Below are 22,469 nucleotides of genomic sequence, written 5' to 3' on the forward strand. Positions count from 1 at the left end.
GGGAAAAATATTATTGTTATTAACATTATTAGTGTTGTTGTTGTTGTTGTTCTTCTTCTTCTTCTTCTTCTTCTTCATTATATTAAATCTGCTTTACAGATTACATAGCATCTCTCTTTGAAAATGTGACGGGCCGGAGCGTGGTGCTGAACTTCGACCACCGTTGGTCAAAATCTCGCGATGAGATTTGAATTTCTGAGCTAGAACGAGAACACTGAACAACAGAGCCAGCTCTGTAAAGCTGTTGTCGTTCGAAACGGAAAGGATAGGTGGGACCGAAGACAGAGGAAAAGAAGTATTAAGAGCAGTGGGGAAGAAATTCACGGCAGCGCACCGGGACCACTGATTGATTAACTTGTAATCGTTGTTGGAAAGCAGAACGTCTCCTTTCGTCTTTGTCAACGTTACTGTCTGCGGAACAAGTGTCACTAGCAACAGACGGTATGTTCTCATCGTTTCTAGCTAACCTTGCTAGCCAGCTGCTAACGCTCGCTATGTTTGGTGGTTAGCTGGCTGGCGTTCTGGTTACCGTCAGTTAGGAGGGCTGAGGACCATGGAACATTTTTAGTGGCTCATAGCTACATTTTGGTAACGTCATTTGTCCTATTTTCTATCTGGACACGTGTACCAGATGGTGGTAATTTGTGAGGTGACGTAAAGTGACATTAAACAGTGAACTAAAGAGCTAACCTAGCTATCAATCTAACGTTAATGGGAACTCGAAGACAAAACTGTGCGTAACGTAACGCCAAGTGTTGGCATTATCAGTACTTTTTTTTAATAACAGCTGCTTACCAATAAATTAGTGCTAGATTACAGTTTGTAGTCCATTAAAGATGTTGAGTTGTCTTTAACCAACGTTCAGTACTGCAGCAGTGGGTTGAACTTGGACTCCAGGACTGATTTGGTAATGACCAGATAAAAACTACAAGCAGAAAGAGAAAAAGTTGTGTTTTCAGAGGGTTTTGAGAAGTTGTGTCCATCACACGGACAGTAAACGTAATCTAAAGCAGGGATCTGTGTCAGTGATGGGTATGGGAAATATCACAGGTGGGCAGCTTGGTACTTCATGCTTCTCCCTATTTGTTGGGGAATATTATGGCAATTGGTAGGAATCTGCTTTTCATATTTTATTCTTCAGCATTGTGGGGTTTGTCAGGGGACATGCATCCGACCATTTCTACTTCTCATTATACCTGCCTCTCTAAGGTAAAAAAGCAGAGCACCCCTTGATTTAGATAGATATCATACAAAATGCAAATATTGATTTGCAGCTTTGAGGTGATGAAGACTAGACACATTACTTGCACTAAAGCTATGAATGAATTACTCATAATAGCAATAGATCGTAAGCAGCAGGTGACCCTTTCATCAGCTTGATGAGCATTATCATATATAACCTTGGATACTTGTGTGTGAGGGTCTCACCTATTCAGAATGACACTGCAGCACTTGTGCCAGTAATCGGCCCTTACCTGTATCTGAAAGAAGGTTGGAGCACGTCCCATGTGCAGGTGAATTGTGTCACTGTAGTGAATGCTCTGTGCAGCAGAGTGGAAATTGTGTCTTACTACCCCAGCTGCGCTGCAGTGTAGCTGTTCTGCTCGGCGCATTTTTGGCTAAAGAAAGACTGAACACTTGGTTAATATATTTTGGTGCACACTGCTTTTGCTCGGTCATTGTCATTTTTTTGGTGGTGGCAAGAAAGAATATCAAAACTTGGGAAGGGTTATGCGGCCACAAGCTGCCATCCTCTGGGTTCTCTGTGTTGTGGGAACCACAGCTCTGTCCAGATGCTTTTGGCTGTGTTGAGAAATGAGCCTGAATCACATCAAAGAAAGCCATCGTGCCTTTGTCTCATAGTCATTTAGTCAAGGGTGCAATGTTTTGTTATTTTCACAATAACACCTGTGTCTATATATTTTTAGTGTTGGGCTTTATAGCTTATAGTGTTACCATGGTAATATTTCCATATTGAACAACATGAATAATTGCAACAGTTTGTTGAAGTCATCCATAAGCAAATTTCAGTAAGCAGTTGGTCATCTGATACTGTTTGTCGGAATATATAATGTTGACTGTGAAACATTTTCTGTTTTGAGTTTCCTGGCCCAGTGTGATGGTTTTTGTTTTTGGTCTTTCTGGTCTTGACAGTTTGACTACCCAGCATTGGCCACAGTTTAGCAGCTAATTTGTGGTCCGCCTCAAAAGATTCTTTCACTGTTAAAAATTAGTTGCATATAGCAACAACTAGGTCCTTAAATTTCATGGCATTGGGCAGTGAAACTCAACCTTAGAACGCTCTCTTGTTCTTAGTTCATTAAGGGGATCTCCTAGGAGGCCTATATAGATAGCAAGTTTTCAGTCATCTATTTTTGGTCAGAGTATGACTACAATAATGCCAAAGCACTGATGTTCATATAGTTTTCAGAAATGTCAGCATCTTTATTTTAATTTGCACTTGTTTGATGTGCTTTTTCCAAATTCTCTGACTAAGTTGTCATCCCACACAGTCACTTTGCAATCTTCTTCCCCTCTTTTGGTGTGTATTTGTCAGCCTTGATTACAAAAAAAAGTTGGGATGCTGTGTAAAACACATATAAAGCAGAATGTGATCCTTTGCCAGTCCTTTTTTGACATGTGTTAGATTGAAAACAAAAGACTGGCAAAGTTGTGGAATGCTCCAAAAACAGCTGCTTGGAACATTCCACAGGTAAGCAGGTTGATTGCTAACAGATGATAGTGTCATGGGTATGATAGGGGCATCCTGGAAAGACTCAGTCATTCACAAGCGAGGATCGAGAGAGTTCACCACTTTGTGAACACATGATTCTATAAAGGATATATCTACATGGACTCAGGAAGACTTTATAAAACACAGATAATTTACAATTCTGTTTCTAAGTTTTACAGTGTCCGAACTTTTTTGGAATCTGGGTTTTACAAAAGGATGAATCAATTGTGGTGAAGAAGTTTAATGTATTTGATTGGCTTTTTCTTTGAAGAACAACTGTGATTCTGCTATGTGCTTGTTAAAAAAATTATTTATCATAAATCAGGGAAAAAGGTGTAGAAAATCATTGCCACCGTTTCATTGCTCAGCACAAAACATGAGGCTCAAAAAAAACGGTGACTCCTCACCATTAAGTTACTGTGTTGAGAGCAAAGTAAGGCTGTGATCAGATGCAGCATACTAAGGAGCAGTTCTGTGCCTTTTTTTTCAATGGTTTGGACGTGTCAGGCACGACTTTCTACCAACCAACAAACTCTGATGTGCCCTTAGGCACCAGAACACAACAGGGTGCACCAAGTTGAAATTATGACTACTTTTGGGGCAGTGTGCCTGTAATTCCTTGGTCAACAACCAATTAAATTGCTGGAGAGGAGGGACTATAGACATTTGACTGCATGTATCTCAGACAGATTCACAGAAGTTCGTCAGGACTGATGGGTCTCCTAAAGTTTGTCATCTGCTTATAAATTGCTGGTCAGACTGCTCAACTGTAAGGCGGAAATAGCCTTACAAATTGGCACTACCAAGACAATGGGATAAAACTCTCCATGGTCAGGGGTCCCAATGAGGATATCGTGTACCATCATCCTCTGTTTTTTAACTGGTTTCTCCTTCTCTTCAAGGGCAAGAAGAGCAAACACAAACTTTCTCCATTTGTATTAACAGCGTAATCTGCTTTGAAAGATGATGAAATTGCATAATGACGTAATGCGGCTTTTTCTCCAGCGCGCCTGTGAGCGCTTGTGACCACTTGTGTGTGCATTTGTGTGACGCTCACAGAGACACTCACAGACTCATAGATGTGCAAAAACTAAACTAAAACTTCTATGAGTGCTAGAGGCAGCCCTCCAGAGTCATCAGTGTGCAGGTGTCAGGGGCCTCCCTGGGCTTAGAAGTATGTTGTCCAGACCTGTGTGTTCTTCCAAAGAAAGGTCATTAGCCCAAAGCCCATTAGCAACCCAAACTGAATTCTCTGTGTTTAGGACATGTGTGTGACCTCCCTCTGTTCTTCTGTAGTTGGTTGGCCAACATATTTAGGGTGCTGCCATTTATTATGAAGAGCACATATGCATTTTGGGTGATCAGGCACCTATCTCATTGTGCTCAGCATATGCGTTTTGATGCATGTAAGTCGGATGGCGGTTTGATTGATCTCCTGAACTCCTGAGGTGGTTGGGAGTTTGCCATGTGGAAATTCATAGATCTTGTTAAGCTACAAACTGCAAGTAATCTCCCAAAAAGGATGGCATCTGAACTGCAGTGCAGAAGTACTCAGTAAAGTGCTAAAGGTGTCATGTCTTTTGCCAGCATGTTGCACTGCAGACAGTCTCTTTCATGCGCTTTCATTTAAGTAGAGATTGGAATTGGTCAACTTTTATTGATAGCAGTGCCGTTATTGATTCTGCTTATCAGTCAGATTCTTTATCATTTCCATTATTGATTTAGAGCTAGCTGTAACACCAGTCTGTCTGTCATCGTCTAAAATGGATGAAATGAGAGAATATTTGTACAGCATTTGTTTTCATTTAGGTTTTCTTAGTCAAAGAAAAAAATCTGGTAAGCCTGCCTGCATGGCACTAATGTGATTATAACATAGGATATTTACCCTCAGTAATGGATCTGCAGCTTGGTTGGGAAGCAGTGGCACTCCTGGAATTCAAGCACATGTTGCAGAGACAGATGTTTCAGCACATTGCTGGTGTTTCCACCTTGACTTGAAGTGATCATTTTAGAGACATTACAACTGGCACTCTTGTCATCTGTCTTCATGAAATGAAGCCACATTTTGGAATGTCCTCTCTGCCATGACTCCTTTGTGTTGTAAGTTCCCAGCGGTCTAGACACCCGAGTTTGACGTCATTGTTTTGCAACATGCAGCTGAAAAACATGCCAGAGTTGATAAAAGGATCGATTAGCAAGGAGGCATAGAATTCCCATGAGTCTGATAATTTGGAACTAGTACTCAATGGTTCCTTTTCTTGATTTCCATCCTACATTTAAATTTGCAATAAACCGTTTGCCCCCATTAGTTATGTTGCTGTGCGTGTCGAGATTTCCATTTTACCACTGCACTAAACCAGTTTACAGTGATAACGGCAATTCATAATAAAAGTAGCTGTGAAACAGTGAGCACTTGATTTCAGACAGAAGTGGCTAGCAGGTTGAATCAGGTGGAGCTAGTTAGCCAATTAAATGCTATCTCTGTGAGTTGGTTGAAGCTCTTGTAGACCTAAAAGATTCCAAGTGATTCATTTGAAAACGAGCCTGAAAAAGGGTCTTAGATATGGATTTCATGACTACATAGCTAAATGGTTACAACTCAGAATCATGCAATGTTGCTAAAAAGACTGAGACAAAATCTTACATCTTTTTGTAATGTAATCTGTAATCTTGCAAAATAGTGGAGCAAGCTACCGCCGTCTCTCTAGCACCTCCTTCCTGATGACATCACAGATGTCGGGAACGATGGCAAGCTACGGTTGGTCGGGGACAAATACGTACTAGTCTGTGTGGGCCAAGTCATGGCAAAACATGTCTCATCTCTTAATCTGACACAGTGACCTTCTCGACAGACAAAAACATCATGTAGTTCTGAATCTCGCATTAGTTAGCAGTCAGCACAAACTAAAAAGAGTAGCTGCTACCAGAATGTTTTACACACTGCTGGTAATTAGTGTCGTAGTTGAGCAAATACCGATCCTTTTGATCAACTCGAGACATCTCTAAATGCAAAGATTTACTACTGTTGGTAGAAAGATCTTCAGACAGGCATGCTAAACCTTAGTGGCTTATGTTAGAACAGATAAACACTGTGTTTAATTCATTCCTTACACCTCTGCTCATGTGTTTTTGGTTTTGGAAAGGAAAAAAATGACACCGCCCTCCAAAGTGGATAATGAGTGATGCTCTTACTGTTGCTGTATGTTTCTTGTTTGTGCCTATCTCTCTCTCTGTTCATAAAGAGAGTTTTTATTTTTTTCAGATGCTTAATGTCTGGTCTTCTTTCCCTATCCTGGTGAAAAAAATAGAAACAGGTTTTGGGCTCAAGTGTAAACTGAATGACATTCGCTCACATGGTCCCAGTGGATGTTCAATGTGTGTACCAGACAATCAGAACTCCTTAAAGACCAACCATGACCGCATCTTATTCAACAGGCCTGTGCAAGTAAAAGGCAGGGACTGAAGAGTAAGTAGCACCAGTGCTATGTGAGTCGTTTTGGGAAAAAAGGATATACTGCACATAATTAAAACTAATATATGAGTTATTGAAAGGATGGTCAGTGTGACTGGCAAAATCTCTACCAACTGATCCGCTCTTGGTATACTGTGTATTGTCTTAGATTTGTGCATTTATTTATTTTCTGCTCTTCATGCAGTATTACCAGGGGAAATATATTACATTCTCCCAATTTAACAGATCATTCCTTTCTATTTCACACCCTCTTCCTGAGCTCTTAGCTCTCTCAGCTGAGCAGAAATGCCAGGATGCTTACCTCATTTCCTCCCCTCTTAAGTGAAGAGAGGGAGGAAAGAGGGGGAGTCTGGGAGGAGGAGGGCAGCTGGAGACTGTACTGGCTTTGTTGGGGTTGGAAACTTTTCCTTTTCTTCTCCCTTTCGCCCTGCCTTGCTGTTCTTTGTACATTCAACAATGCCTTCCCTGTTCACTCTGCTGTTGTGGACGTTGTTTGCGCCATTTTTAATCCCTTACATCTTGTAGGGTCATATTTAAAACACAATGCATACAATATTTCTCTTCTCTGAGCTGCTGTATATTGTGTGTAATGTTGCTCCCTGCAGCAGAGGGGGATAGTCAATGAATCACACTGATATCATTTGAATGACTTCCCTGAACACACTAATACAAGGTTAAATCTGTCATTTGAATACAGCCACTGACCACACCTCCAGTTTTCAGCTTGCTCCACACTTTGGTGAAAAGGGAGGGACATTGTTTGACTTTTCATCCCACATCAGTCAATAGCTGTTCAGCTTGCCTGCCAGGAGGTTGCTCTGTGTCTGTTCATGATGCAGTGGAAGCCTCACTAATGCATTGACTGTCCCCAGCCCCATAGAAGCCCAGGAATGTGCATAGAGGCAGCATTACACAGGAGACAGGCAGGCCAGGAATGCAGCTGGAGTGATACTGACTGACTGACTACACTGGCTCAGCTGCTGCATGTCTTACTGTTCACATTTGTATGTGTGGCTGTCTCATTCTTAGCCTGTCATCACTGTTATCCGTCTGTTTACCTATCCATCTACCAGGCCTTCGTTGAACCTATCCTGTCTGTTTGACCGTAGGTGTATGTCTTATCTTCTGTACACACATCCTTCTGTTTTATTTGTGCTTCTTCATGTGTTCCAACTAGGTGAAATAGGGAAACTCATTTCACAGCGTCTCTCTGCTTGAACACCATGTCAGGCGGTAACTGACACGGTCTGTTTGTGGGTGGTCTCCCTCTCCCCACTCATATGTACCCCACGCACATGCTGCTTACCACTTATAGAAACACAGCTCACTACTGAGTCTCTGCAGGCTAAGTTTAGACCCAGTAGAATCCCAGGTCTAATTATCAACTGAGTGAAATGATGGGCATTCTTCTGCACTGCTGAGTCACCCAGGGTGGTCCTCTCCTGTCTGCTAGAATACAGCTAGGTGCTGATTTACTCTCATTGGTCTAGGAAAAGATGAGTCTTGGATATGGAAAATGGAAAGGCTTGCCCTTTGTAATTTCCCTTTAGTTCAGAGTTGGTTGGACAAGGCCTGTGTTTAACCAGCGTGTCTATACGGCAGGAAAAGAACTAAGAGAGACCTTACAAAGATCCTTCAACTCAGTGTTTGTTTAGTGGGTTTGTTTCATTTGGAGTGTTTGCATGTGTATGAACCTGTGTTTCAAAATGATTGTGTTGGATGTTCTCTTTACGTTGAGAGGAACAGTTCACTCTTTTGCCACATAGCTTGTTAGAATGTGTTTGTGCCCTCTTGTTGGTTCAGAAACTGTCAGAAAAGACAGTGGTTAAATGACCGCTTGGCCTTGCTATAGTAGTTTTTTTTGCTCAAGTAAATGCTACGCATAGCTAACAAATGTCAGATGTACTATATGTAGTTTATCTTTTGAAGTACTTGTCTTTGCAAACGATTTCGAAAGGTTATTGATTGAGACAATATGTTATGCAAAACTAAAGATGTCGTGACAACAAAATCATTCACAGCTTGGTGTGAGTCGATGTGGTTATATCATCATCACTGAAAGTGACAGAAGAAAATCAAACAGATGCTCTGAATTTTGTTGTAAAAGTGCATGTTGGTACGAAGGAAAAGATGAGAAAGCAAGTTGCTGAATTTCTGTTGTATTTGTTGAGAATTCGTAGCTGCCTCTATCACGTACATGAATTCCCTTAATCTTTATTTTCTAACTGTACATACAACATTTTGTGACAAAATGTTTGTAAGTAATTGCTTTATTTTAATGTTGAGAGGTAAAATCCACTAGAGTGGAATGCTGATGTTTTAGTCCAGATTTCTCTTTATTTTCTCAACCAAAACTAGTTGTACCTGATTGATTGTGAGCCCTGGACAGTTACCTTGGGTGAATAGGTTTTAAATCTTCCCACTGCTTGGGCGAAACAGTTAAGCCATCAAAGTGTGACGTACCCTTAATTGTTTTCATTGGGTGTGTCAGACCGTGTTGTGCCATGATGAATAGCATCAACACAATGACAAATTTAGAGGTTCTCAAATGGCGATATGCACACTTCATCCTGTAGTTGCATTGCTGTCATCAAAATACCTTTTTATATGAGAAACAGTTTTGGATGCTATCTTTTATTCTCATTATGTCGCATCACTTGTACATTAGTTGAGGAAATATCTTTTTTCCTGAATGTTTTTCTATGTTAATATAGGTGAATAGAGGGATATTTATGATGGGGAGAAACCATGGATCAGTGCTGTACATGAGCTCTGTTTGCACATAGAACCGGTGCTACTGGTGCACCAATTTTGTGGTCTGTGCTGAAGTTCTGAAGCACAGACCACAAAATTGTAGCACAAGTAAAAAAAAATGCCTGTTACCATCTCTAAACGCAACCACAAGCAGTGCAGTTCATCACTTTAACAGGCATGTGACTGGCAAAGGACACTAATGTAGCATACAGGCCACCATCCAAACATCAACAAGGAATGTTTTCAGACAGACATTGTCTTTATTTCCACATAATGGTAAATTACAGGGACATACCACCTCTTTCTATACAAACATCCATAAATTAGGCTTCAGATGACCAGTAGAAGTCTCAGCAAATTTCTGTCATCATTTGTACATCATTTATCGTAAATTCACATTGATTGTACAGTATAAATCAATAATGTGTTTTTGTTCTCTTAATAGTGATTTACACAAACAAACATGGGAAGTGGTGTATCAACTAAAAACTGTATAGCAAAACATTTCTTTAAGAGATTTCAAGGGTAACACTCTCTGAAGACCGCATCTATAGTGTGTTATAGAGGCATTCCTAGTGAAGTATAATGCATTCGTAATTCTTTATAACAACACTCATAAACACTGTATATGTAGAAAGAAAGTATTATAAACCCTGCTAGTCAACATCTAGTTTATAACTAGCAAAGAGCTTCCACAAAACACTTGAAGTTATATTTCATTAAAAGTCTACAATGATGTTTTATGACTGTTGACATTGTGCATCCAAAGCTTAGTGTGTTTATGAGTGTAGTCATAAAGCATTATGAATGTATTATACTTCACTATGAATGCTCCCATAAGGCACTATAGATGTGGTCTTCATAGAAAGTGTTCTTGAGTCACTAAGCACAGCTAGGATCTGTGAGCTAACACCACTTAACAAAAAGGACACATTATTTAAAGGTCTGCTCCTTGAATCTTTTCTGGAGCCTCCCCAGACCAGTGTCGGAACAGGAGCTGCTGTTCCTCGTCAAAAGTTGGCCAAGGGAAATGCTTTTTCCACTGTGTGTTATTTACGCTTGAAATTTAATAGAAAATTCAGTTAGTTATGATGATTTGAATTATTAACAGACCTCCTGTCTTGATAAACTTGCATGCAATCTGGCACAGCTTCCATGCACCAAGAAGGTGGCCCTTCCCTTGAAATTGTGGGGATTGGTGTTAGATGTATGGATCCTATGCATCAGGACAAGATTTTTAAGCGAATGATAAACTACAACTACCAAGTAGAAAAGCAATGGGTCATTGATTCACCATGCACACAAACAGGTGCACAAACCTTCACCTCACACAGTTCTGGCTATAAGATGTTTTCATTTTAAAAGAATGTTTTAAGACTAAAACAATCTCCATCCAGATGAGCTTTTTAGCACACACACACACACACACACACACACACACACACACACATACAAGCATTGCAAAGCTGCCTCCTGCTACAGGGAATTTGTGGTGCATTTAAAGCTGAGTGTACTGTGGTTCTCAGCTTGTGTTTAGTGAGAGTTGGACTCTCCCAGCTTGCAGTAGGCCAGCTGAGGTCTGTAGTGGATCTGTTCTCTCACCGGAATGCCGAATGAACTCTGTCCCAAAGGAAAGTTCTGGCATGTCTACCAGCTCTCATCTTTCGATCTGCTTTCTTAGTTTGTTGTTTTTGTGCATGCTCACACTTTCATAGAGAAGTATGAAAAACATGTATATTCACTATCTAAACAGTTGAAAATGTTTGCTTTTGCATTCAAGTGGCTTCCCATGTCTGTGTTCTTGACATATTTTCGTCCCTTTGGGCCATCATTACACTGTTTTCTAGTGGCAGCTTTCCACTGTTTTGAAAACCATTGGTATGTTCTCTTTAAGTAGCTCTCCATGGTTGACAAATAGCTTTTTCTCTGCCTTATTTGAAACATAATTTGTGTGATATCTAGAAATATGGGTTACATTTACAATTAAAGCAGCAAGCAGCGATGAGCAGGCTCTCAAACCTCTGTGTGAGTTGTTGTGTGCAGCAACCGCAGCCTCACTATTGGACACCGTCCGGTTAACAGGGCTCACCAAAGAGTTCAGTGTCCGAATTAATTCTTGGATAATTTAGGTCAAATATATTGTGACATTGTGGTTTTAGCTGCCTAATGTTAGCTAACATTGTAGCTTCCGGATTCATTGTGCAAGTGAATTGTCAGCTAGCTAACGTAGCAAAATACTGTCCTGAGTGGAAAGCTGGAGCTAATTCATCCAGACTTCCTGGACTGATCTGGCTGGTAAATTGCAAATGACTTTATCAGCTAATGTTACAAGCAACCAACACCACATCCATGCGGTGTAGCTACATTACAGCTTGCTGGCTAACCTTAACTTATTTTGGCAATAACATTATCGCTAGCATGCAAATGGAATATAAGTGTGAATATTACATTACATTTCTGACAATACATCCCTCTAAATCATGTGCACTGGACCTTTAATCCACGAGGAGAAATGTACTGTAGCTGTGTGGAAAGCTGCCAAATCATGGAGCAGGATTTTTTCATCACATGCTCCTTCAGCAACTTTTGCCCATTTTTCTCTCCCTCCATCAATATTCATCTTTCCATTCGAGATTTGCATTCATTTTATGGCGTACTCTCTCTTCTTTTTCTTTCCTTCATTTCTCTGTTTCTTCCCCCTCTCTATACCCTTGCTTCTTCTGTCTATCTGAGCTCTCTACTCCACTTCCAGGCATGCTGGGCAGATTTGGATTGTGTTAATGTACTTAAATCGCCACACTCGCTGAGAAAAGCCTTTACTGCTGACCACAGCCTGCAGCCAGTGAGCTGACATAGGTGTTTCATTTTGTGATTGGGACCTAGCCAGGGACTTCAGATGAGACAGCCGGTTTAGTCTGCCTGCATCGTCAGTCCTCTCATCACACACATGTACGCACAGCTATCTGCTTAGCAGCGATAAGCCTGGACAGTCACTCCTTAGCTGATTTAGATGCGGTGGTAGCCTTGTGGCAGACATCAAGGTCAGGATAAAGTGCCTGCCCTGCAATCACCTTTTCATGGTTGAATGAAAACTATTAGCCTTTCACACTCTGTTTACCACATGCTGCACGCCGATATCTCACTATTGACTCTGGGACTATTGGTCTGCAGCCTTGCATGTGGCTGAACACACAACACCCTGAAGGAGTTTTCTACTGGGTTTCCTCAATCTTTTCAGTTCTAAAGAAATGTGCAAAACATTCAGCCCTGTGTGTGTGTCTATGAGAGAATCACTCCTGAATCCCATGCCTCCTTCCATATGTGCAGGAGATACTAAGACCTGCCCTGCCCACCACATCAGAGTTTCCTGTTTTTAGTCCTGCCTCAAAGCAAGGGGAGTCAGAGCTGTGGGACAGGGAGGGGATCTGTGTTTGTGTGTGTGCGTGTGAGCGCATGTGTATGTGGCATGTCAGAAAAGTGTGGTGCTGGTAGTGTCAGTGGTTTGGTTGCAGCTGGAGAGCCACTGTGCTACTTTTGATCTTTTGGTATGGTGGTGCAGATTGACAGATTGTGGAGGTTTTGTTTTACTGCAATTGCAGTAAGTGCTTATAAAATATGTACAGTATGTGTGAGAGAATATGGTCTGTAGGCCCCTCCAGTGTGTGTGGGGGTAGTTTATGGGTGTTCGTATGCGGCTGTGTGTGTGTGTGTGTGCGTGTGTGTGCGTCCCCTTTGGCACTACTCTGTACTACTCTGTGTGTGTTTGCACATCATGTCTCATTGCCAAGGTGTAACCAAAGACACGGATAAACACACACATACACATTGAGGGATGGACACCCAGCGAGCAAGCTGGACCTCAGTAGCAATGCTCTCCTAAAATAACAGACATTCTTTCTCCACCTCCCTCATCACCACTCCCAGAAACACAAAGCACAACACAGATGTAGAATCACAGAGAGTACAGTCAGCGGTGAAGCAAACTGTGGGACAAACCTGTGTTTTAACCTTGTTAATGATTCCCAGGTCAGCATCGAGTCTATCCTGGGTCTCAGTACTGTTCTTTGGCCGGAGTGTAGATGATTTTCACTCAATTACAGTTTTACATTGCTTTGCTGGTTTGTTGAGGTTGTGGCCCTTGAAGACAATCTGTATTTATTGGCTCAGGCTGATCTCCTCAGAAGCTGTGCATATCTCAAGAAGTGGGCTGTCCGGGAGATGGAGTCTTGCTCATTTCAGATGGAAATTTTAAATCTGGACTTTTATTCCCCTACCAATGGACCTGTAGCAATGGTGCATTTAATGACTAGCCTAACATAGTTGCTTTGAAAGCCTGACCATTTTAAAAGAGGACTGACATTGTTGGCTGATATCAAATTACAGCTGATACAGAAAAAGGAAACTGCATCAAGATTACATACAATAGATTGTCGTTCCGCTCAATTATATATGTGTGGCATGTGAGTTGACTTATCACAAAAGAGGAAATGGTGTGGCAGCTGTTGTAACTGTAAATGATGTGTCTTTTCCTCTTTGGTACATGATGAGAAGTTGATGCAAAACATATACACATTAAATCGTAACAACAGTGCTAAACCCCCGAATGTAGTATTGGTGGGACTGTAGCTTGTTTTGCCTCTGCAGCTGAGCACTGTTGTAGTTCGCACAGCGTCCCTCTGTCTCCCTCTCTTTCGCTCTGTTTCTCTCACCCTCTCAAATGTGTAAAATTCTCAAGTGGACAGGATCTGCTCAGAAGCAATGTGTCCTGATATTATCATTTTAGAGTGACTAGACACACACACACACACACACACACAGAGACATGGAGATTACAGAGAAGTGATTATGTTTTGTCATACAGGATATTGTGAAATTACTAGACCTACCTAGCAAACTTCTGTTGAAATTCAGATGCAAGAGCATGCATTCTTAGATGAGTTTAAGGAACACAATATGTTAATCTTGGTCTTTATTACTGTGAATTTATTGTCACCTAAATCTTCAGCTGTAACAGTTTGTCGTGGGTATGATCTTCATATTGGCTAATATGTTCATCCCTGCCAAACTATCTGAAAAAGATAGACTGTGAGAGAATATATGTACCAACACTAAAGATGTGTTCGTCAGACTGGTATTAAAGGTGACACATGCTCTTTATTCCCGTTAACTCAATATTATCCTCTTGTGCAACAGCTTTGGCAATTGCGATTCACAGTAGTCGCCGTCTGAATTGCTGCTGAGTCAGAACCCGATCTACCAAGCAATCCCTTGCTCTACTCTGTCGTGCGTTATATGGCACTTCCCCATTTGCCATTATCAGCAGAGGACGGTCTGGGCCCAGGCCTTGTCACTGTTGATCTTACAAACACATCAGAGCACCGTCTCTCTACGTCAATACTGTCCAAGGTTGTCAACCTTCTGTCCCCTCTTCTCAGCTCTGTGACTGATGCACTGATCAGCAATGCAAAAAGGCAGCCTGCCAACTGTGATACTGACTGAGCAAAACGTTGCTGGACAAATACGAGGAGTTCATGTTGAGGAGGTGGCTGACTGAGCAAAACGCTGAGAACCAGCAAATACATTGGAATACTTCAGTCTTCATCTTACGCGTTGAGTATGTGAAGGCCTCACTCAGGAAATTAAATGGATGGAATTAGCAGTGCACTGACATAAATGTGCCATCATATTTATTTTCAATCTTATCGTGTAAACCTGTCACAGTACAATCACTGCTCCTGAACACAGTTGTTCATCAAACCACAATTTAGATGAAGCTTTATAATCACATGCATTCAACATAACTGGAAACAGTAAATTGTTTGTTCAACCCTCTGAACCCCAAGCGATGTCAGGATGCCTTTTTCCTTTCTTTCTTTCACTGCAGTACATAGGTCCTGCACCTCTTTGGAAACAGCACAATCATTGCTGGAATTAGGGAGAATCCAAAAATGTTTTTTGTGAAGAAAAAAATTGGGGGATTCAAGTGCTCCACCTACTGAAATATTGACATTTTTACAACCTGTTCAAATGAACTCTCTTGTCCAGTGTGAAGTGTTTTCATGTGACCGTGGGTCTCAGTGCATTGATGACTTATCACCATTTTAAGTACAGATTTATTTTTTCAATGGCTTTCCCTCCACAAGATGACTTGTGAAAGCGTGGAGAGGAGAGCATGCTTAAATGAATGCTCTTGTCATATTTGAGTGGGTTTTGGACACACGTATATCTCAAGAGTAATGTGCCATTATTAACTAAGCTAAACACACACATACAATAATCTTGACAGAGTGCTGTACCTACTGGCTGCCTGCAGCTGAGAATATTTTAAAACTCTCCTCTCCTTTCCTCCTCCTCCTCCTCCTCTCCTCCACATGTTTAGAGAAGGCGATACCACGAACCAAACTGTCAAACGCAATGAGTAATGTTCCTCCCCTTTCAGAAAGGCAGAATGTCATTTGATTTATTGTTTTAGGTTGACGTTGATGAATAACATAATAAAGTTGCTGTTGTCCAAAACTTTTCTTTTTTTTTTTTTCTTTCGTTTTTATGCTTCGTCTGTCTGTCTGTCTGAATGAAACATTACTTTGCATTTCTGTCTCATTGCATTCTCACAGGTGCAATGTGGTTATTGAAATTAAATATTAAAATAATCTTATTTTCTTTCTTCTCTCTCCCCTCTGCTCTTTTTTCTGTCTCCTCATCTCCTGCCCTCTGCTGCATCTTTCCTCTTTTGCTGTCTCCAGGTTCTGTTGCAGCAGTTTTGCAGCAGGTGACCCCCACCCCTTCGCCAAAATCCGGCTATTAGATGTGACCACGAGGTTGATCAGGAGAAGCCACCATGTCTTAAACACAGACGGGCCCTCTGGAGCCCTGTCCCCCCACCCTGGACCCCCCTCCCCCTCCCCCATTCACCACCTTACCCCTTCTCCCAGCCCCATTCCACTCCCAGACCTCCCTGCACATGTGAGGGACAGGCTACCCAGCCCTGGCTCCCCGCTGGCACACCCCTCCCCTCCCTCCGGAGAGATGAGCCTGCAGAAGCACCATCAGTTGGGTGGTGGTAGCGGTGGGGTGATGGGCTCTGATCGGGACCTGCAGTCCACTGCTTCCTCCATTTCTCTGCCCTCTGTGAAGAAGGCCCCCAAGAAGAGGCGCCTCTCCCTCGCCTCTTTTTTCAGACGGCGAGGTCGGGAGCCCAAATTGGGGCGACAAAGGTCTCGAGAGCTCCAGCACCCTGGACCTGGAGGGCTTGGAGGGGTGGATGGCATTGCCAGCATTGAGAGCATCCACTCTGAGATGTGTAATGACAAGAACTCTGCCTTCTTCTCCGTGGCTGGGACTGGAGCTGTCTCTGCTGCTACTGCTGCTGCTGCTGCCTCCACCTCATCTGCCTCAGGGCCTTCTTCCTCTACCTCCTCCTCCTCCTCCTCCAAGGTGGTGGGTGGGGTGGGGACCGAGCTACTGGAGTGCCCGCTGTGCCTTCTGCGCCACTCCAGGGAGAGCTTCCCTGACATAATGACCTGTCATCACCGCTCCTGCATCGATTGCCTCCGCCAGTACCTACGCATTGAGATCTCAGAGTCGCGTGTCAACATCAGCTGCCCTGAGTGCTCGGAGCGCTTTAACCCACACGACATCCGCATGATCCTGGGTGACCGGGCACTCATGGACAAATACGAGGAGTTCATGTTGAGGAGGTGGCTCGTGGCTGACCCTGACTGCCGCTGGTGCCCTGCACCGGACTGTGGGTAAGAACTGCTTTTAAATACACAGCCAAAATGATACACACTGTGATGCGGCTCACACTGATGCTGTCACATAAGCTGTGAAAAGGAATTACACCTAGAGTGTTTTCTCTACAAGGTGTTGTCCAGCGTGCCTGTATGTCCAGGGTGTCTCAGGTGTTCTTGTTAAGGAATATCTCACAATGTGGTGTGTGAGATAGAGTGTGGTATGTGTCTCCCCAGTGAACAGTCTTTTATAGTGCCAGTATGAGGTCAAGTATGGCCCATTGGGAGAGAAAATGTTGAATACAGCAGGTGATTACTCAATAACTCGGTGAAAAAAGAAAGACGGACCTTGTCTAACAACTTAGCTAAGGGTGTGATATGATGTACGTGTCCTCTCCAACTATACACATGTAGCCAAAGAACTTCAGTCCATGTCGACATCATCTTTCCCCCTCAGTTCAGTTATCTCCAGGTCATAAAATAGTTACTGGCCCATAGTCTGCCACATGTACTGTTTTTAGAGCTTGTGTAGTAGTACATAGTACATATTACTGCAGTTTTTGTTGTTGTTGCATACTTAAAGTTATGTTTCTGATCGGTTAAACATGCACCTCGTCACCGCATCATTGACCTGTTCCATGTTCTGTGATTTGCTATGGTAACCAATATGACAATGTCTCAGATTCTGAAAGGGACAATGAAGGACAGTGTGCCACAGCAGCAGAGGAAACGACTTCCCTTGTAGCCTCCAGAAAGCGAGCGATTGACCCTCTGTTCTGAGCAGCAGCAGAGACCTTGCAGGGATTTGGATTGTTTTTTTACAACATATGTTCAACTGAACTCCACTGACATAGTTCATTCACTCTGTTCCACAGTGAAGTCCCCCAATCCTTTTAGGGTTTATGTACTCAGTTACAGTTAATGACAACTTTTGAGTTTGATATCTATCAGTTTCCAGTTGCACTGAATATCTGTGTGTTTGTGGACGTGGCCAAGGCTGCAGATACCTGTTGTGTACTGTGATGACGAGTCATTGCTGCTAACCTGAACAAGGATTTGAAGGAAAGCGTGAGATAGTGAAGGAGGGAAAGAGTCACAGACCATTGGAGTTGTCTTCAGTCACATCAGGCCCCTCTAAAAGTAATCCAGTTGTGCTGGACTGTTTTGCTGTCTAATACACCCCCCACCCCACCCCCACCCCCCCACTGTCACTGCAGTGTGTCTTTGTAGAGGCCCTGCAGGATCAAATGGTGAGTCAGACTCTGCCAAATCAAATCAGCACCTCATTTCTATGAAGTTGAGTGGACGTCTGTCTGAAGTACCTTAACTGCTGGCTTTTCATTACTCACTAAAGTCAGGAGGAGTCCAGGTTTTACATTCATTGAAAGTGAATTGTTGTTTTCTCTGTCAGGCTGACTATGATATGGAAACACTTTTTTTGGGTGTCATAAAGCATGTAAGCATGAGCCAGTGAGATCTAGTGACATCCCTGAATCAGGGCTGAATGTGCGTGAACACAGCACCCTGTCTGAAAAGGTTTACTTCATTGGGAGGATCAGTATCCGTGGATAGGCCGCCTTAATAAACCAGCTTCTATCATTTTGAAAAACTCTCCCTCTCTTTGCTTACGCTGTCACAGCCATTTCCTTTTCTTCCAGGAATTGTTTTGAGGTCAGGTGGCTATAAAGTCCCTCATCCCATCACACCATCTTAAAGGACTGTTTGTACCTCATTCTGAAGCCAAAGTAACCTTGAGTACTTGGCAGCTGGATGTTTTGGTTTTGGATGTCCTGTTTTGTAACCTTGACCAGAATAGTAGCAAATATATTTTGAGGGTAAAAAAACGTGTGAGGCATGACGTGTTTTATTGTGCTTTGAGTGCTTGGAGCTGGAAAGAAAGCAATAGGGCCATCCTACAGGGAAGGACAGTGCTGGCATAATAGTGAAATCTGGGTGAATTTTAAGAGATGAGAATACAGCCAGGATATATTCATTCATAACTATTGGCATTACATCGATGAATTGGCCTTCTCTCGTCTTGCCACAGTGTCTTTTTCACCATTAAAAGCTGAACTGTCTTCAGCTAACAGTCCTTTCAGTCTCTAGGGTCTTGATACCAAGCCAACAGATGGACATCAGAGCATTTGACCTTCATTAAGCGTTTTGGCTGACTGTTGGCTGAGGCCTCTGTGACGTCTCCACCACTGTTGCCTCTAGTTCGCCCTTATCAGTGGTCATACTGCCAGCTGAGTGTGTTGAAACAATGGTGGCAGCAGTTTTTTTTTCTGACAAGCCAAAGACCACGGGCTGACAATGCTGAAGGGAAGTTAAATGAAACTTTACAGGCGCAGTTTCAACTCACCAGACACATTCTCAGCCTGTATACAGATCACTGAATGGCCATTTCTGCATGTCGGTCAGGTGGCTGTTGGCTGTAACTCTAGTTCTTTGACTTCAGCTTTTTGTAATTGTCTTTTTAAGAGTCCTTCCTTCAGCAAATGTCTGTCTCTCGTGCTGAGAGGGTAGATTTTACTCTTGTACCCCAGAGTGGTTCAGAGGAAACTATTGTATCACTTGATTTTTTTTTTTATTTCTCTGCAGCTTTCCTCGGCTCTGTCCTTTCCTCTCGCTTGTTCCTCTTTCCGGCAGCTCAGAGGCTTCGGCCAACGTGGAGCAGTTTATCACTCAGTTTGTTATGTGCATTGTTTCAGAGAAGTTTTGGAAACAACCCACAGCAGCTGTATTAACCTGACATTATTAAATACAGTGTCTTCATTGGTTATATTGTTGTTTATTAACTTACTGGTGTATTGTCACTGCGGTGGTCAGAGTTTGAGTCCTTCTGTCCCCAAAGTCTCCAGCAGGAAGGGTTTACAGTGTTGTCCTGTTATGGAAAGAGGACTCTGATGTTCGTTGCAGTTATTGGTGTGATATATTTAGGGTTTTTAAACAGTCTTAAATGTATACAGCAACACTGAAGCAATGGTCTTCTCTTTCTCTGGTATCTCTCTGGTCATCTCCAGTCCCCAGTCTACATAGTCTTTAGTGCCGGTGGTTTACCGAAACTGATTTTAAATAAGACTGACATGTCTCTGGGATTCCTCACTGTTTGTCTGCCTTTTAGACACAGTCCTCAGCAGAGTAAACTGATCCACAGCAGAGGAAGTCTCCCAGGCTCTCCATGGCTCTGTGACTGAAACTTAATCTCGGGGTCAGTCACAGAGGAGCTAGGAGACTTCTGCTACAGTCAGATACATCTACGTCACACACTCCAGGGTTTCCCTCAGGAAATTGGTTAGCCAGTATTCTTCAGCTGCCATTTTTGAACAGAAGAACCTGTCTTACTTTGAACATGGTCTCTTTGTATGCACTCGCTGCTTTTGTCTCTGGTCTGCTGTCTGAAAGCAGCATGCTTCGCCTCACCTCAGCTGTCACTCTGTCCGAAACGTTTGGATTTGCTGTGCTTTACTGTGCCATTTAAATGCCATTTTATGCAGCTGCAGAAGACGCAGCTATTGGGAGAACCAGGCAGACTGACACAAACTGTAGACTCTGCTCCAAACCTGTCCGGATCAACGTCACATGTTATTTACTAGATGATGACCTGGACAACAGTCTCACATTAAACATATGGCCTTTACTGTGCAAAACTGCTGCGAATGAATGGTACCTTATTTTGTCTGTGCGATACTTTTACAGCAAGTGCATCATTTACTTGTAACTAATTTTTTTGTGGCTTTATTCATCTTTGTTGTTTTGACATGTTTTTTTCTTATGACCTTGGTACATTCAGACAAAACTCATTCTATGCGGTCACCACAATGTGCTAAATCTTAACTGTAGTCTGATTTGTTATGTTTGCCTTCTGCCAGGTACGCAGTGATTGCCTTTGGGTGTGCCAGCTGTCCTAAGATCACGTGCGGCAGGGAGGGCTGCGGTACAGAGTTCTGTTACCACTGTAAGCAGCTGTGGCATCCCAACCAGACCTGCGATGCAGCACGTCAGCAGAGAGCCCAGAGCCTCCGCCTGAGGACAGTCCGCTCATCCTCCCTCAGCTACAGCCAAGAGAGCGGAGCTGCAGGTTGGCTGACTGAACATGACTGCTCATGCACTCGTGAGCATAGATTATATGCAGAACATTACCACAAGTATAGTCACGTTGTGGAAATGAGAGAAGGATTCGTAGTATAACTAGTCAGTGAAACTATATTATGCACAATGAATCATATTCTCTTTCCATGTTTCTGCCTTGTAGCTGATGACATTAAGCCATGTCCACGCTGTGCTGCTTACATCATCAAGATGAACGATGGCAGCTGTAACCACATGACCTGCGCTGTCTGCGGCTGTGAGTTCTGCTGGCTCTGCATGAAGGAGATCTCAGACCTGCACTACCTGAGGTCAGTATGTCAACATGGCTGCCTGACCTAAATGAAAATGTTTTTGAACAGTGAAGATTTTTGTCCACACGGGGAGAAACCTTTTCCCTCCCATAGGCAACAAGGGATGAAAAAGCAGAAGACATATTACAGCGCCAACTGTATGAATGAAAAAATATGTTTGTAACATTTCCCCCTCTACCACTCTCAGTCCATCAGGCTGTACTTTCTGGGGAAAGAAGCCATGGAGCAGGAAGAAGAAGATTCTTTGGCAACTGGGAACACTTGTGGGCGCCCCTGTCGGCATCGCACTCATCGCCGGCATAGCTATCCCCGCCATGATTATTGGCATCCCTGTATATGTGGGAAGGAAGGTGAGGCCCTGGAGATGCATTCCCGTACTGTAGTTTGGAACATAATCAAGGTCTCCTGCTTATAGTTTCCACTACTTGGATGAGGCAGAGCATTGACTCATTGGATCTGTCACTGCTCAGGTTTACCGTTCAGACACTTGACTGTATTGAGCTGTCTGGATTACTATGAAGGCTCAGAGTTTCATTCTCAGTGTTGCATTTAGTAGTTTAGAAGAACTGCTCTGCTTTCCCACAAAGCACATTTCTAAAGCACTATCTGTTCAGTCCTAATCATAGTCAGTGTTACATAACTACACAGTGCATATCACAGTTATCAGTCATGGAAGTAAATACACTGCATGACCAGAACCAAGCCCTGAGTCGATCAGTAACTAACCAGCCACAGTACATTGTAAAACTAGCACACATACTGTCATGATTGTTCTCAGGCTCTTTTCAAGCCAGCTGAGGTCATTTGTCATAAACCTGCCCTGTGTGTTTGTGTTTCTGTGTGTGTATACACTTGTGTTGTTCAGTATCACTCATCAGTCTCAGCTGGTCCAATAAGAGTTTGACATTCCAATGAATTGAAAGTGTTCTGAGTCTCCAGAATTCCCCTCCCGAAGCTGCCAAGAGGACGGCAGAGCCAGCAAACTTTTCTTCCCTGACAAAACCAGTCCACATTGAGAACAGATCACATGACACATGAAACATCTGAGCATGAATCACCTGCATTCCACATGAATGTCGCTGTTCAGTCCCGATGTTAAATCTCCACCATCAGGACTCGCTACACCAAGGCCATGGCCATTTACTATCAGCTGTACTTTGTCACTGTTGACCGACGTATAAAGCAGACATGTTTCAGGAGTGTAATAATGACAAACAGTCTTTGTGGGAAGTAGGTGGGGAAAGGTATTGACAGTTTCTGTAATGAATTGTGAAAAAACATCTCCTTTCTTTTGCTTTTTTAATTGTATTAATGGACTTGTAAACTGTTTTACTGTTGCTGGCACTCGTTCACATGTCACTTTGGCAGCTATCCAT

At 42.8% G+C, this 22,469-nt stretch overlaps 1 protein-coding gene across 1 annotated transcript in view; it reads left to right on the plus strand.

Annotated features, from left to right (window-relative positions):
- Positions 1-229: 229 nt before the first annotated feature.
- LOC143324681 (E3 ubiquitin-protein ligase RNF19A-like) overlaps positions 230-22,469 on the plus strand; it is a 28,249-nt gene continuing 6,009 nt past the window's right edge. The window contains exons 1-5 of the mRNA XM_076737372.1: positions 230-441; positions 15,704-16,708; positions 20,563-20,771; positions 20,946-21,090; positions 21,281-21,443. Coding sequence (XP_076593487.1) covers positions 15,987-16,708; positions 20,563-20,771; positions 20,946-21,090; positions 21,281-21,443 — 1,239 coding nt within the window. The 5' untranslated portion in view covers positions 230-441; positions 15,704-15,986. The remainder of the gene's footprint in view (positions 442-15,703; positions 16,709-20,562; positions 20,772-20,945; positions 21,091-21,280; positions 21,444-22,469) is intronic.

The sequence above is a fragment of the Chaetodon auriga genome, chromosome 8, assembly GCF_051107435.1.
Source record: "Chaetodon auriga isolate fChaAug3 chromosome 8, fChaAug3.hap1, whole genome shotgun sequence".
NCBI classification, from domain to species: domain Eukaryota; kingdom Metazoa; phylum Chordata; class Actinopteri; order Chaetodontiformes; family Chaetodontidae; genus Chaetodon; species Chaetodon auriga.